Source organism: Pseudorasbora parva, chromosome 4 (assembly GCF_024679245.1).
Source record: "Pseudorasbora parva isolate DD20220531a chromosome 4, ASM2467924v1, whole genome shotgun sequence".
Classification (NCBI taxonomy): Eukaryota; Metazoa; Chordata; class Actinopteri; order Cypriniformes; family Gobionidae; genus Pseudorasbora; species Pseudorasbora parva.
In genome coordinates, this window is record NC_090175.1 from 28,157,569 (window position 1) to 28,173,332 (window position 15,764).

The 15,764-nt window shown below is 37.9% G+C and overlaps 1 protein-coding gene across 3 annotated transcripts in view; it reads right to left on the minus strand.

The window, feature by feature from the left end:
• Positions 1-1,737: 1,737 nt before the first annotated feature.
• Positions 1,738-15,764, minus strand: part of wbp1lb (WW domain binding protein 1-like b) — a 35,160-nt gene continuing 21,133 nt past the window's right edge. The window contains exon 4 of one of the 3 annotated variants that reach the window (XM_067441444.1): positions 1,738-4,795. In XM_067441444.1, coding sequence (XP_067297545.1) covers positions 4,095-4,795 — 701 coding nt within the window. In that variant the 3' untranslated portion in view covers positions 1,738-4,094. The remainder of the gene's footprint in view (positions 4,796-15,764) is intronic. The other 2 variants (XM_067441443.1, XM_067441442.1) reach the window with 2 other exon arrangements.

Below are 15,764 nucleotides of genomic sequence, written 5' to 3' on the forward strand. Positions count from 1 at the left end.
ATGCACCATCTGAAGGGATTGCAATGAAGACATCTGAACTGTCATTTATTTTTCTCCTGTAATGTAGCCTATCATACATTTTCTGGAATGATTAGAGCTCTTATTGTTTTTCTAAAGTCAATAAGAACTGTAAGCTATGCTTTTGAAACCACAAAACAAACACTTAGAATCTATTAACTTGCTTATCCTTGTGGCAACATTTTCACAAACAAATGTTTCATAATAAAATTCCTATGTGAAGAAGAATATTTAATCAAATCACTAATAATTGATAATAAAAATGTACTTCTTTTTTTTAAGAAACATGATGAGATCTTTAATGTAACATGATTAGTATCTGGTTTATTTTTGTTGTTTTTTCTAGTTCTTTCCATTTTAGTCCTATGATTGTGCAAAAATAATTTTACTTGTTTAATATGTGCAGTGTTGTAAATGTTATAGATTTCCAAGAGGTGTGTGTTTGCACTATTGTAATTCGTTTTTTTTTTCTTGAAATAAAAAGGAAAAGAAAAAAAAATGTATGAAAAAAAACCTTCTTTTTTTTTTTACAAAAACCCAATTATTTCTGGACCTTTATAAGGAAACAGCCAAGCGACATAAAACATAAAATTTATTATAGATACATAAATGGAATGTGCACAATTTTCTTACATGAATTCTTATTTAATGTTAAATTAAAATGTATGTTAATGTATTTATTCTAATTATATCATATTGCTTAAAATAAAATGATAAAACTAAGTTTTATAATAAGTTTAATAGCTCATTCTTCAAAAGTTTGCATTATTGTTGTCTTATCATGAATAAATACTGTGCATAACCTATAGGGAGCGCAATCGTGGCATTTTTAAACACCATGGAGCCTTCAGAAATGAATGTAATAAAATGTGATAGTACATATATATAATTTACAAAGTTTAAAATATACTTTTTTTTAGGGAGAGGAAGCATTTAGGGTCAAACAGCTGATCTTTATGTTTGCCTTAGAGCAACCCCTGTGGAACAATATGGATTTACTTTTAAACAGTGACAAATTTAGATATATGTGAAGGATGATGATGCATCAGCCAATGTGTTATTATAGGAAATAAATACAAACATGCTAATTTGGCTGTTATAGCATGTAAGATATTAAAAGAGGGTTAAGTTGCACCCTTGCCTTTGCTAAGAACTTTAAGAATGTATATATTACTTTTTAATAATAATATTTTTAAAGTGTCATTAATGTGAAATACTAAATTAACTTTTATATTTCAAATTTTATTTGGACAATTTAGCTTAATAACAGATGACAGACAAAGCACAATCCCAGTAAAAGAGATTTATCTAAAAGGTAAAATTATTCTGTCTAATGTACAAGCATATAAATTGTGATAAAGTTCATTATTTTCCATAATGTAATGATACAAATTAAGCTTTCATATATTTTCGATTCATTGCACACCAACTGAAATATTTCAGGTCTTTTATTGTTTTAATACTGATGATTTTGGCATACAGATCATGAAAACCCAAAATTCCTATCTCAAAAAATTTGCATATCATGAAAAGGTTCTCTAAAATAATGAAATATTTCAGTTGGTGTGCAATGAATCTAAAATATATGAAAGTTTAATTTTTATCATTACATTATGGAAAATAATGAACTTTATCACAATATGCAAATTTTTGAGAAGGACCTGTATACACGAAAAACAATGATATTCAACAATGTCATGAATCACTATCACATGTCCCATGTTATCCTGCTACTGTAAAACCACTTAACATAAATACATTTGATTTTCTAAAAGAAATTCCTACAACTAATATCAACAGGAAACAATGGAAAACGCTGACACATGTTGTGTTGATTTGTTTAATGGACAGTGGCACGATTAGGTTTTTCCATAACAAAAGATAAACAGATACAAAATGAACTGAGACAGAACTCGTATCGTTAGACCATTGCAATGCTAGACGAAAGAACCGCCATTATATCATATTCATATCATATGCGTGCAATGCTTCAAAGTATATAACTTTCTGAAAATCAGTAAATTGATTCATATGTATTTGTCTCCAAGCATAGCTCTAGATAGTCATCACAGAGACACCAGTACAAGCAGCACATCTCTGTACTAATAACATTCATTAGGGCAGTGAAATAAATTAAGTGTTATCATAGAGTTTTAAAAGAGTGGTCATGGAGGAACTTAAAAATGAAGCTACTTTGATGCAGAAATACAAAAATAAATCATTTTATAATTACATATGTATGGCTCATTAGTTTGCATATGAAGAGAAAATCAAGGCACTTTGAATTGTTACCGAAGTACATGATGTGAAAATTACAAGCACAGATTTTGAGCTTTCATGAAGAAAAGTATTTACATAATGTAGATTCTATTAAGCTAATGTCCATGATACTGGAAAACTGACACGTGAATTGCATTTAAGAGTGGTTGTAACAGTGCAAAAAGTATAAAGGCAATTCATGTTACACCATACAGCCTTATCAAATATGTACCCATGTGTGTCAGCTATAGAATTTAAAAAATATATAATTTTAAAAATATCAAAATGTTTCTGTCTTTGGAGTTCACTTAGATATTTGACTATTTTCAGTGAGAAAATAGTTTATTTAGCTTACATCAATGGATAAGCACCTATAAGAACTGACTTTCAGCAGTTGAAAGCTTGTGTACTTAAAGACAACTCCCTTTGGAAAGGCTTTATCCCTACTGGTTCAAAGGAACATACGTCATGTAGTGTTTGCATACAATCAGAAAATGATGGTTAATAATAATAATAATATTAATAATAATGCAGCACTTTCAAGCTCCAAGTTAATGCTAACATTTGTCCCATGTCATATGCATAGACTACTTTGGCTATGAAATCTAGATCTGCAAATCAAACTAGTTCTAAATACACATTCATCAGAGCTTACAGCAGCAAAAACAAAAGACAATATAAACAGACAATATATGAATTAAGACTGTAGGTATGTAAATACTTTGTATTTAAAATGAATTATCATGAATATGATGCATTTAAAAGAATGTGATTGTGCAAAATAAAAACTTGCTAAACACTGTTAAGATTTGTCCCATTAGATTAGGGAAAGTCGATAGGGATTAAAAGCATACGTCTAACACCTTTTTGGCGTTCACTCAGTTTTTACATTTCTCTCTGACTGTCCTGAAACACTGATAGTTCAGCACACCAGTGTTTACATATTTAGCGTCTCAATCCTAAGACTGCACAGTTAAGGTACGGTCACATTTTAAAGCGATTTCATGGGCAAATTGTCAATAGCCATGTATGAAGCACAGCGAACACAGAAGTCGTTTTAAAATCAAGCACGATCTGTGTGGGGAACTTTTTCACCCTTACGCAAAACACCTGATCATACAGATTGCTATTAAAAGAAAATTTCACAGAGCCACTAAATGCGACTTCATCTTCCATCAGTGGAAATGTCTCGTGGTGCATACAAGTTATGTCTGAAAGATCATATTTATGAGCTGGACGCACATGAACGGCACGGCAAAGTCATAATTACAAAGGATTTTCTTTGAGCCAAGAGTTGAATTGGGGCGTCATTGAGAAAACATGGCAGATACAATTCATGTAGCATCAGTTGACAGTAAATATGTTTAAATTAATGTTTATTATTTTTATTTACATTAAAGCTAGCTATGTGACATGTACAAAAGTATTGTACATTTATAACTGAGTTTACAGCTTCTCCATTAATTGAATGAAAACACACCTTATGCGCATTCTTTATTCACAATTTTGATGTATTTTTGGTAGAAAAAGGCACAACGGCATCTGGCTCTGACCAAAGCCATTTGAACTCATGAATACAAACCTCACAGTGGGACTTAAACGCACCATTACAGAGGCTTGCGTGATGCAAGTGGAGCCCATCCTTGTGCACTTTTGGGCTTTTAATTGCATAAATAGATGCTCCGTGCATAAAACAAAGATGCGGAGAACATCTAATTGTTTCCATCAGTATGCTCCTCCACTGCATACTGCAGCTTCCCTATATCTCAGTCCTCCGCTTTCGCCAACTCACTATTTCACTAGTCATGTCTTCAGCTTTAAGATTCTGTGTTGCTATGGTGTGGACCCTCTTGTTCATTAATAGTATGCAGGTAGACACAACCAGGATGAGGTAGAGATTGGGCCAGTGGCGATGCTCCACACTCCACACTGTTTTCTGGGGATAAAAGTCCCTGATTTTCCTCTACGAAGGAAAGGAGGCCACATTCCTCACAGAAATCCTCCAAGTCCTCTTGTTCCTCCTCACTTAAAAGCTTCTCAAATTCTTTGGGTTCATGGCTTTTCAAGCCTCGCCCACAAACGCACAGCTCAATTCCAGAGTCGCCTGTAAATCTGCGGTGCCTTCCCAGAATCTTCTCTTTCTCATCAGGCATCACATTCCGGAGCATCTCCTTCCTGCACTCGTTCTGTTTGTCCATGCTGGGAGGCTGCTCTAGGGGCAGAGCACTGTGTGTGGACCTGCTTCGCTCTAACTCTATCTCGCTCTTGCTGTCGTCTTTCTGGTGGTACCCATTAGAGGTATGGATCTCTTCGAGGCTGGGTCTGGAACAGAGCGCTTCAGACACCGGGGGCACTGGAGTGATCTGTCTGGGTGGGCAGTGCGCATCCTGCTGGTCAGTGGTCAAGGGGCTGGTGTATACTGGAGGTCCGGTGTTTAAGGCGCTGTATGGGGGAGGGGGCGTAGCTGGCCGATGCACTGCCTCTTCATATTCTGGAAGGAGATAGTTGGGTATGAATCCTGAAAGAGAAAGAATGACAAGGAAATGTCTGAGAACAACTGTGAGAATTGAAACATTCAAAATCCAGACTGTAGTTCTTTTGGTTGAAGAACTACAATTTGAACCATTTTATATGGAAGTTCACCCAAAAATGAAAACGCTAGCAAAGGGAGAAACAAGCAGTCCGGTAATAGCGAAACAGAAACAAACAGAAGGAGGAAAGGTACAAATTAGTCAATTAGTCAGCATTAGTTAGATTTAGGTTACAGAGGTATTAATAATACGAAAGTTTTCTAAATTGACTGAATTCCTATTTAAATACATTATGTGTATTTAAATATTATATGTAAATATGTATTTTTCTCCAGGCAGGTGACAAGGCAGAGGCAACTGAAGAATGGCAGTAAGGCCATGCGTATTACCAGACACCACACCTGCCAGTTTACAAATTGAGGAGCAGGGGGCAACTCAGAAAAGAAGAAACAGGAGACGGGTTTCAAATCCTTCAACATGGAAAGCATGTACCCGCAAGAAACATTATCAGGAAGGCAAGGAACATGTCAACTATTCAAATAAAAGGCTGCAGCCAACTGTACTATGTCACATACATACAAATGTGCAAATAATGTTTGCTGAAAGCTGAAAGGGAGAAATGCTTTACAAACGTTCTACTACTTGAGTCAAAAGTAGCCATGACTACAGACTGCAAAGAAAAATAAAGACAAACCTGTGATTAATCACAAGTCATTAAAGTACAATTTAAACATAGAGGGTGAAAAAGTGAGAGTCTGTGGGTAGTTTTATCTGGGCACACTTGCCATCAGCCAGAAATGGCGTGTATAGCATGCCAAAAACTAGATGCAAGGGCAAAGCGTGCAACAACAACAACAAAAATGTGAAGATGTAAATCGGAAAGAACAGGTAAAGGCACACATCAGTTCATTTCCTGTTGTTGAGTCGCATTACTGTCATGCCAGCACAGAAAGGCAGTACCCTGAGCCAGCACTCAATGCTCAAGAATGTATGACCTGTCCTCTACTGACTTAAATACAGCGAGAATGGAAACACACCTGTGAAAGAATCTTATTGCTTCATATTTAACACAGACTTTAACCTAAGCTTTCATACTTGTAGAAAAAAAAAATCAGTAAGACACATGAGACTGCTGTAAAGCAAAACATGGAAGGCCAAAGTGATGAAGACAATAAAAAAAAACAAGACAGCATCTAGAGCAGCAAAAAGACAGAGGACAAAGACACTTTAACAGTCTGTTTTGATCTATGGAATGTTATTTCATGTCCATGAGCTGAAATTGGCTCCTTTTTTCTACAAGAGAAAACTTAACTTGTATAATCTTACTGCTCACGGTTCACAAATTTAAAAAAGGCTATTGTGCTTTGTGGACAGAGGCAATGTTCAGGTAGGGAAGCAAATTATACTGCAAGTGCACTGATGAAAATACTGATGAGAATGTGTTGTTACTATCTCAGTGGCATCTGGATGATCATGTACATAGAGTGACAGTTGACAAGGCATATATATATAAAAATAAAAAAAAAGCTTACAATGAAGTACTCAACTCCAGGCCACTCCGCAGTACAAGAACATGCACAGCCAGTGTCTGAATTCTGTCAGTCTTTCTTCAAGGTGAACAGGAACAACCCATATGAAATTATAGAGATGAAGAGTACAGATTTCTCTGACATTCAGGCATGTTCCAAACTGTTTCGGTACAAACAGGTTTCATTGACTGAAGTGTCTCAGCTTGTGTTTGATCAGTACCCATATACTCTTCAGTACACAAAATTATACACATGCACAGCCAAGAGTTAAAATAAGACCTAGGAGGGCCAAGCAAGCAAATGAGAAGCCTGGCATCTGCCTCTATCATACCCATACCAAGGGTACTCCCTAAACAGAGTATCATCTCAGAGGCCAAGATGAGTGATATTAAGTCCATGTAGAAATTTATGCCACTAGCAGATAAGAGTAGCCTGGATGCCAGCCGAACTTAGCCCCGCCCACACATTTTTTAGGTCGGGCAGTTGCGTCTGGCCTCGATCCATAGAGGAGTAATTATCTCCGAACAGAAACTGTTCGGACCAATGAAATCATCAGGGCGGGCTTTAGACGATGAAGGACAGATGATCCACAGTAATGTAATCATGCACGTCATCAAGGGGGCTTGGATTATATTTGTTCGAATCCTAAACGGAGAGCTTGTTTGTACATGCATTCACCTTCACAGTTTCTCTCAAAAATGATGATCATGTTGGGTAAGTACTCTGTGTATCATTAAATTCTTCTCTTTTTTTTTTACAACACCGGCTAAGATCGTTTATTCCAGTGTACGTGCAGACAGGGTTGCCAAGTTTTTACAACAAAATACGCCAACTACTAGCCCTAAACAATAGCTTATCGAAGGAGGGGGTGTATGATGGTGTGGAAAAAATGGTGTTTGGGGGTAAAATGTGTGTTATTTTGCAAGGTTGCCTGCTAAAATTCTCAGTCAAGGGTCTATATATCAGATAATAGTCACTTCAACCTGCGGACATAGAAAACAACCTGCGGAAAAAAACGTAGACTTGGCCACACAGTGCAGTTGAGCTCTGTTGACGTTTGACAATGCGTCGCTTCGTTGCTCTGATTGGTTGTAGTTTTATCCAATTCACCCTTCGCAAAGACCCCTTAGTTACTGTTGCTATACAGGTCCTTCTCAAAAAAATTGCATATCGTGATAAAGTTCATTATTTTCCATAATGTAATGATAAAAATTTAACTTCCATATATTTTACATTCATTGGACACCAACTGAAAAATCTCAGGCCTTTTATTGTTTTAATACTGATGATTTTGGCATACAGCTCATGAAGAAGAGTGGAGAAGGACCGATTCCATACCTTGGGGGACCTGCGGAAGCAGTGGACTGAGTCTGGAGTAGAAACATCCAGAGCCACAGTGCACAGGCGTGTGCAGGAAATGGGCTACAGGCCACATTACCCAGGTCAAGCCACTTTGGGGAACAGAAAAGCAGCACTGGACTGTTGCTCAGTTGTCCAAAGTACTTTTTAGGATGAAAGTAAATTTTGCATGTCATTCGGAAATCAAGGTGCCAGAGTCTGGAGGAAGACTGGGGAGAAGGAAATGCCAAAAAGCCTGAAGTCCAGTGTCAAGTCCCCACAGTCAGTGATGGTCTGGGGTGCCATGTCAGCTGCTGGTGTTGGTCCACTGTGTTTTATCAAGGGCAGGGTCAATGCAGCTAGCTATCAGGAGATTTTGGAGCACTTCATGTTTCCATCTGCTGAAAAGCTTTATGGAGATGTAGATTTGGTTTTTCAGCACGACCTGGCACCTGCTCAGAGTGCCAAAACCACTGGTAAATGGTTTACTGACCATGGTATTACTGTGCTCAATTGGCCTGCCAACTCTCCTGACCAGAACCCCATAGAGAATCTGTGGGATATTGTGAAGAGAAAGTTGAGAGACACAAGACCCAACACTCTGGATGAGCTTAAGGCCGCTATCGAAGCATCCTGGGCCTCCATAACACCTCAGCAGTGCCACAGGCTGATTGCCTCCATGCCACGCCGCATTGAAGCAGTCATTTCTGCAAAAGGATTCCCAACCAAGTATTGAGTGCATAACTGAACATAATTATTTGAAGGTTGACTTTTTTTGTATTAAAAACACTTCTTTTATTGGTCGGATGAAATATGCTTTTTTTCAGATTTTTGCTAATTTTGGGTTTTCATGAGCTGTATGCCAAAATCATCAGTAAGGCAAGGCAAGGCAAGGCAAGGCAAGGCAAGGCAAGGCAAGGCAAGTTTATTTATATAGCACATTTCATACACAATGGCAATTCAAAGTGCTTTACATAGAAAGGAATTAAAATAGGGCTAAAAAATGCATAAGAAAAAGAATACAATGTAAAGAGAATTAAAAGTAATAAAATGATGATAACCAAAGAAAAGAACAGGTAAACTAAAACAGTTATAAAAAATTATTTAAAAAATGATGCATAGATAAGGTGCAATCAGTCGGACATACAGTGCTCAGAGCTCATTCAGTAAATGCACAGCTAAACAGATGTGTTTTGAGTCTGGATTTGAATGTGGCTACTGTTGGAGCACATCTGATCTGTTCAGGAAGCCGGTTCCAACTACGGCTGGCATAATAGCTAAAGGCAGACTCTCCTTGCTTTGAGTGAGCTCTTGGTATTTCTAACTGACTTGATCCTGCTGATCTGAGTGATCTGTTGGGTTTGTATTTAATCAGCATATCTGCGATGTATTGAGGTCCTAGGTCATTGAGTGATTTATAAACAAGTAATAGTACTTTAAAATCGATCCTAAATGTAACTGGAAGCCAGTGTAAAGACCTGAGGACTGGTGTGATATGGTCATATTTTCTGGTTCTGCTCAGAATCCTGGCAGCAGCATTCTGTATGAGCTGCAGCTGTCTAATGGTCTTTTTGGGAAGGCCAGTGAGAAGTCCATTACAATAGTCCACCCTACTGGTGATGAAAGCGTGAACCAGTTTCTCTAAGTCTTGCCTGGAGACAAAACATCTAATCCTTGCAATATTTTTCAGATGATAGTATGCTGATTTAGTTATTGCTTTGACATGACTACTGAAACTCAGGTCTGACTCCAAAATCACACCAAGATTCCTGACTTGATTTTTTGTTATCAGACCTTTAGCCTCAAGATACGCAATATTGCAAGCAATATTGTTCTTTTTCATTATTTGGCTCAGTGGCAGCATATACAGGTTAAACAGGAGAGGTGCTAGAATTGACCCTTGTGGGACTCCGCATGTCATGGACGTCCACTCAGACTTATGGTCTCCTATACTCACATAATAACCTCTCCCTTCTAAGTATGACCTGAACCATCTGAGGACCATCCCAGAAAGCCCGACCCAGTTTTCCAGCCTGTCTAGAAGTATGTTGTGGTCAACAGTGTCGAATGCAGCACTGAGATCGAGTAGAACCAGAATTGATGTTTTGCCTGTATCAGTATTCAAGCGAATATCATTTATAATCTTTATGAGCGCTGTCTCTGTGCTGTGATGCGGTCGGAAACCAGATTGAAAATTGTCAAAGAATCCGTTAGAGTTTAAGAATTTGTTTAGTTGATTGAAAACAACTTTTTAAAACAACAGTATTAAAACAATAAAAGACCTGAAATATTTCAGTTGGTGTGCAATGATTCTAAAATACATGAACGTTTAATTTTTATCATTACATTTTGGAAAATAATGAACTTTATCACAATATGCTAATTTTTTTTGAAGGACCTGTATGTCCGACAAGCGTTGGATACCTGCATTGGCGCTCCCACTGTCAATTTGTGCACTCCCTGGGGAAATAGTGAACAATTTCTGTTAAAATTCCATGTTAAATGCATTTGAGGGATTTGATTTTGAGGATGTGAACGTGACTCGAAATTAAATAAACAAAATAAAGATTGTAGCCTACAAGTCACAGAGTAAAACTGAACAACCGCATCACTTGACGATTGAGACAGATGTAACAACATTAAGGAGCAACACTGTTCCCGTAAAGCAAGCTGGTATATAACTGTCTACTCACTATTATAATCATTATATGATTTTTTTACATGTTAAAGATAATATAAACATCATATTCAGTTATCCTAGCTAGCGTTAGCTAACAACCGTGACATTATTAAGTGTCCTGTAGTGGACCTCTGTAAAGCCCAAATATTACCAGTATGACAGGCCAGTCCTCCACAAGCCTGCCACAACAGTGGCATAAACAGTGGCAGAAAAATGACATGGCAGCCCGTAAGAGCTGTTGTAACGTTAGTGGCGAAGGCGAACCGAAAACGGAAACCCATCTTCTGTCACTACAGCAATGACAGGTGTGTTGTTTTTCATGCTTTGTAAATAAGGATATAAATACCAAATATGATAAACCATGTAAATTACTGTGGTGGTATAAATTACTGTACCACTAAGCTAGACTTGAATGACACAATTCAGACATGAAGTTTGTATAGAGCATTTTCTGAAATGACAGATAAGGATTTCAGGCAGGTTTCGGGAACGGATGAAACTGTACATCGCCAAGCCTTTCTGGATACCTGCTGTCTGCGTTGCAAGTCCCATACAAGCACATTTTTACAATTTTTCACATTAAAAACGGCGTCAGTCTACTAAGCGTGGTGGTTAGTTTGTCGGACAAATGGCGGATAGCTATGGGGGGCGCACAATATCGGCGTTGTGTGGTCAGAGCGCCTGTCAATCAAACTCGCCGCGAAGGGTGAATTGAGGTCTTTCCTGGTTCGGTTGAAAAACGCCCAATAATCACCAAGGGAGTAATCTATAACCAACGCGAGTCTGTCGCACAGTTGAGAAATTACTGTATAGACAGGAGGAGACGCTCAGAAGCTATCTTTTACTGTCTATGAGACAGTCGGGGGTACGTGGAGACAAAGTCTGATAAAGTCAAGGGGAAAGAATGGGGAGAAGCCCATAGTGAGCCAAAAGCAACGGGTTAAAACATTTAAACAACGTGATTCAGATTTCACTTTCCACAACTACTAGAAGATTTACAACTGTCAGACAGGTTGCTCACGTCACATCTACGTCGTCAAGCTCAGTCTGAGCCTGCGCAGTTCGCTCAGTAAATCATGAAGTGAGTGCATCTAATTGACTTAATTTTCCGCAGTTGAAGTCTTTAGGAACACTGTGTTCATTTATTTTACTGTCTATGATAATCACAGCCCAATGGAGCAGTTTCAGACTCAGTTTCAGTATGACCACGTCAGGCTAAGATAAGAGTATTACAGTGCTGCATTTAAAAAATGAGTCTGTCAACATGATGATTTAGAGGCATTTTATGCCATTAAGTGAGATGAAATATAATCAAGTTGTTGCATAGTTGAAATATGTGATTATATAGTCAGTCAGTGAAATATTTTTCAAGCATTGTCTAAAAGTATTAAAATGTCTACATTTTACAATATTATTCCTTAAAAGTCAAATAAACATTAACATATTATTTCAGCCTTACTGATCTAAAAAGCCATTTCACCTGTCCCACTTTCTATGGAATAAAGTCCTGGTCAGATGTATGTAGCTGCTTTCTGTCAAAGGAAACTTAAACTAACGGTTCCTGCAATAATGCATTTAATTATCCACCATATTCCTACATAACATCTGCACTGAACAAAATAATTAGCACTGCCCTTTATGCCCAACTTGAACAAGAAAAAAATAGTTGTCCTAAAATATGAAATAAATGTCAAAGAAAGCTCTAAAACCTTCTCATAAATGTTGAAACATTGTTACTAATTTCGTTTTAAAACAAATTATGAGTAAAATGTTTGTTTTTTAATTTATTATTATTGCTGCCAGATAGAACCTGCCAAGCTGAAAGGTTCTATCTGCATTTGACCTGTTCCAAAAATCCACATTTACAAATTTGAGAGGATTTTTACTTGGACATTTAGAATAGATTTAGGATCTCTTGAAAACCCAGACAACTTATGGCAAATTTAGTATGGCAAGAAGTCTGGCAAAGAGCTCACTCAAACCCATTTCTAATCTGTCAAAATCGTGGCACCAATCAGAAACGTTGGGGTGGGCTTTACACGATGACGACAGCGCAGTGACGGTGAAGCAGATTTTGTACATTACAAAGATTGATGACGCCATGGAACATCACTCGTTCAAGTCATCCCCATTATTTTAAGTGACTTAAACTTTTTTCTTTCTGTTAAAACCTGAGCAAAGAACAGCACTCGGCTAACCAGATGTGGATTACATCATGTGCTTAACCACGCAGCAGCTAGCATAACTGTGCTGAAGTCTGAAAATGTTCTAACGCATCTGAAATGACTGAATTTGAATTAAGTTTGTAAGACAATTTTTTCAAAGACTATTTTAATTTTCAAAATATTGCAAATCGCATTCTAATCGCAATACAAATGCCTTACAATGAAGGCAAATGAGATCAGAGCTTGATGTTTTCTCTTCGACCGTCAATCCGAGATGTTTCAGTCGGTCTGAGATGCTATTAGGTGTTTCCAAATTTTGTAAAAATGTTGATGGAGTGGCGGTGGACACCAGCTATTATCATATTTCTTTTACAACAATGGCAAAAGTCATCAGAAGATATTGCAAAATCTTCCTCGAAATCACAAACAGAGAATTGCTGTTAGAGATGTTTCTCCATTGCTCTGCATACATCATCTCCTTCCTCGCTCTGATTGGTTTTAGGTCATTTGAGCGACGTCCGTTGATGACGCCCCTTTGGAAATGATTTGTCTATGAAGCTTTGCCAGACCATAACTCAGTTACTAGTGATAATGGTCTGTTTTAACCAGGCTAGGTCTATGTCCCTTTCATGCATGTTTCCCATATAATTTTTGCTATATGGAGTCCAAAAACTTTGAAGCTCGCTATCTCAAAACCACTCAGAATGCTGATAGAACCATATGATTTCAAGGTTGCGATATGTAAACCTACCATCATACGTTGCCATGATTTATGGAATGATTTGATGACATGAAAAAAAACAAAAAACATTTTAGTCGCATAACATCAGTTAATGGAATCAGCATCATTTTCACAATAGGTTTTTAAATCAACATCATTCTCTCATCCTCATGTTTTTCAAAACCTGTCTGGCTTTTTATAAACTGCATGATGAAGGCTATTTCTGCCACACACTAAAGTCAAAATTATGACAAAATGTATTATGACTGTAGTATGTCACAGATTTGACTTTTTGTATTATAATTAAAACTTTTTTTTATTTTGATAGGTTTTTATTTTTATTTCTAAGGCCAGATTTTGGCTTTAAAAAGTACTGTCAGGATTTACTAAAGACACAGAGTGAAAAAGTAGCTCTGAAAAGGCGTAGACAGGGTTATTTTTGCCACTGGCCTTATTGCATATGCATTTGTTGGCGTTTTTACTGGCGTTTACAACATTATTTACCACCCAAAAATCTTAAACCAGATGCTATTTTGCACTGCTCTTGGTCGATTGTGCTGGCCATTGTGGAAATGATGGTTGGTGTTGTTTAATTTGTATGTCGACAGTAGATCACGCACTGAATTTCCCACTCCCATTGCTATATAAATAAAAATGACCTTGAAATAAATGGTTCATTCATACAACACTACATTCAGCATTATATTTGGTGTACAGTACAATCATCTGTAATTTCTGTCCTATGTTTTTTTTTTTCTTTCTCAGTGATAACATGCGCTTGCATGATGAGAAAAAACCTAAAATGCTTTATAACCTTGAGTAACTTTGAGTGGCACACCCACATTCTTCTAAGTTGAAAAGAGACTCGCTTATGGTAAAGGCAAATAGATAATGAAACTGCAGTACTTTTTTTTAAAAGTACTTGAGTATCAAGAGTAGCATAGAAATCTAGACGCACCCTAGCGGCAGCAAATTTAATCTGCCCGCGAGTGTCGTCTAGCAACTCTCAATACCCTTCTGAGCTGTATTCCCCTAACTCTTGCCGGGCCAATCACATCGTGTATAGAGTCGGTGGGCGGGGCCATAATGACGGCCGAGTTGTGTTTGCGTGCTCCTAGTAAACACAGAAACTGGCGAACGGCGGCGGTCTTTCGAATCAGCTCTGACCGCGACTCTGGAAGACTTGGAGTTAAGCTTTTCTCTGAGAAAAAAACAAAGAACGGCACTGAAGTCATTCTTAAAAAGGGAAGATGTGTTCTGAGTTTTGCTGACCGGATACGGCGAATGTTTAATCTATCAACGAGCTCTGCTTCACCTTCGTTGCTCTGGTTGGTGTAGCGCTATCCTATCGCGTGCAGAGGGAGTTTGAAAGACAACCGTTTATCCCGCCCCTCGGATTGAGCCCTGTCTATGGTGAGTTTCCAGACCAAACATCTTGATGTGGGTCTGGCTTGTCAGGCTACTAGTGGGTGGCTTTCGGAGTGCCCTCATAGGGCAGCTAAGCATTATGGGAATTGTTGGCCTCATCCCAATGGAACAAAAATACATTTTCTGTCTTTTCTCAGTCTAGAAAGCACCAAATTAGGTCCCATTCTTCGCATGTTTTCGAAGCTTTGATTATGTTTACAGTGTGCAATATAACACACTTCATGTTCATGTTTCGCGTGTAAAAAAACACAGTATTTTTCACACAATTTACTTATCTGTACACCGCTGTTTTCTCTGTCGGCCTGATGATTTCCTTGTTCTATGAAGTCCCTCCCTCAGAAATACGTAACGAGTTCTGATTGGGCCAGCGCTTCCCGTGTTGTGATTGGACAGCAGCTTAGCGCACTTTGCCCGGAAAGGTCCCACCTCTTACCATAACGGAGATGCAAGCGCTGAATGTGCGCTCTTCTCCTCGTGGGAGAGCAACAAAACCACCCCCTTTTTTGCGTGTTCTTGTGGGCGGAGGGTTAGTCAACAAACGGTTCTAGTGACGTCACTACATCCCTGCACTTCCTGCTGTAGTCCAAACCGGCCGTTCTCTGTAGGCTTTGAAAGGGAACTTCTGTTAAATAAAATATCTCGCTTGCCATTAAACTTTGAGCTTTATAATTTTACAGGTATTATTTATGCTCTAACAGCAACATTACACACTAACTAAAGTTTGAAAGATGGAATCGCGAAGAACGGGACCTTTAAAAACATTTTTTACATTTCTACTACATTAATGACCCAGTTTAAATAAAGATTCATCTTCCCAGTGCTGAAGTACCCCTTTAAATAATTTTGCAGCACACCTATTGGCAGAATTGTACAAAACTTAGTATGCATCCTCAGAATATCCTGTTGTCTTTGTGTCAAGTTTCATCAAGCTTGGACATTGCGTTCACCATCACCAGCTATAGGTCAACTAATAAAAAAATGGGCATTGCCTCACCAATTAAATAACTAAAAATGTATAGCCGGACATAAAATTTATAGCCGGACATAAAGTAGCCTGAGATTTCGGCTTGACTCAAGGATTCAGGGGAGAAAAAA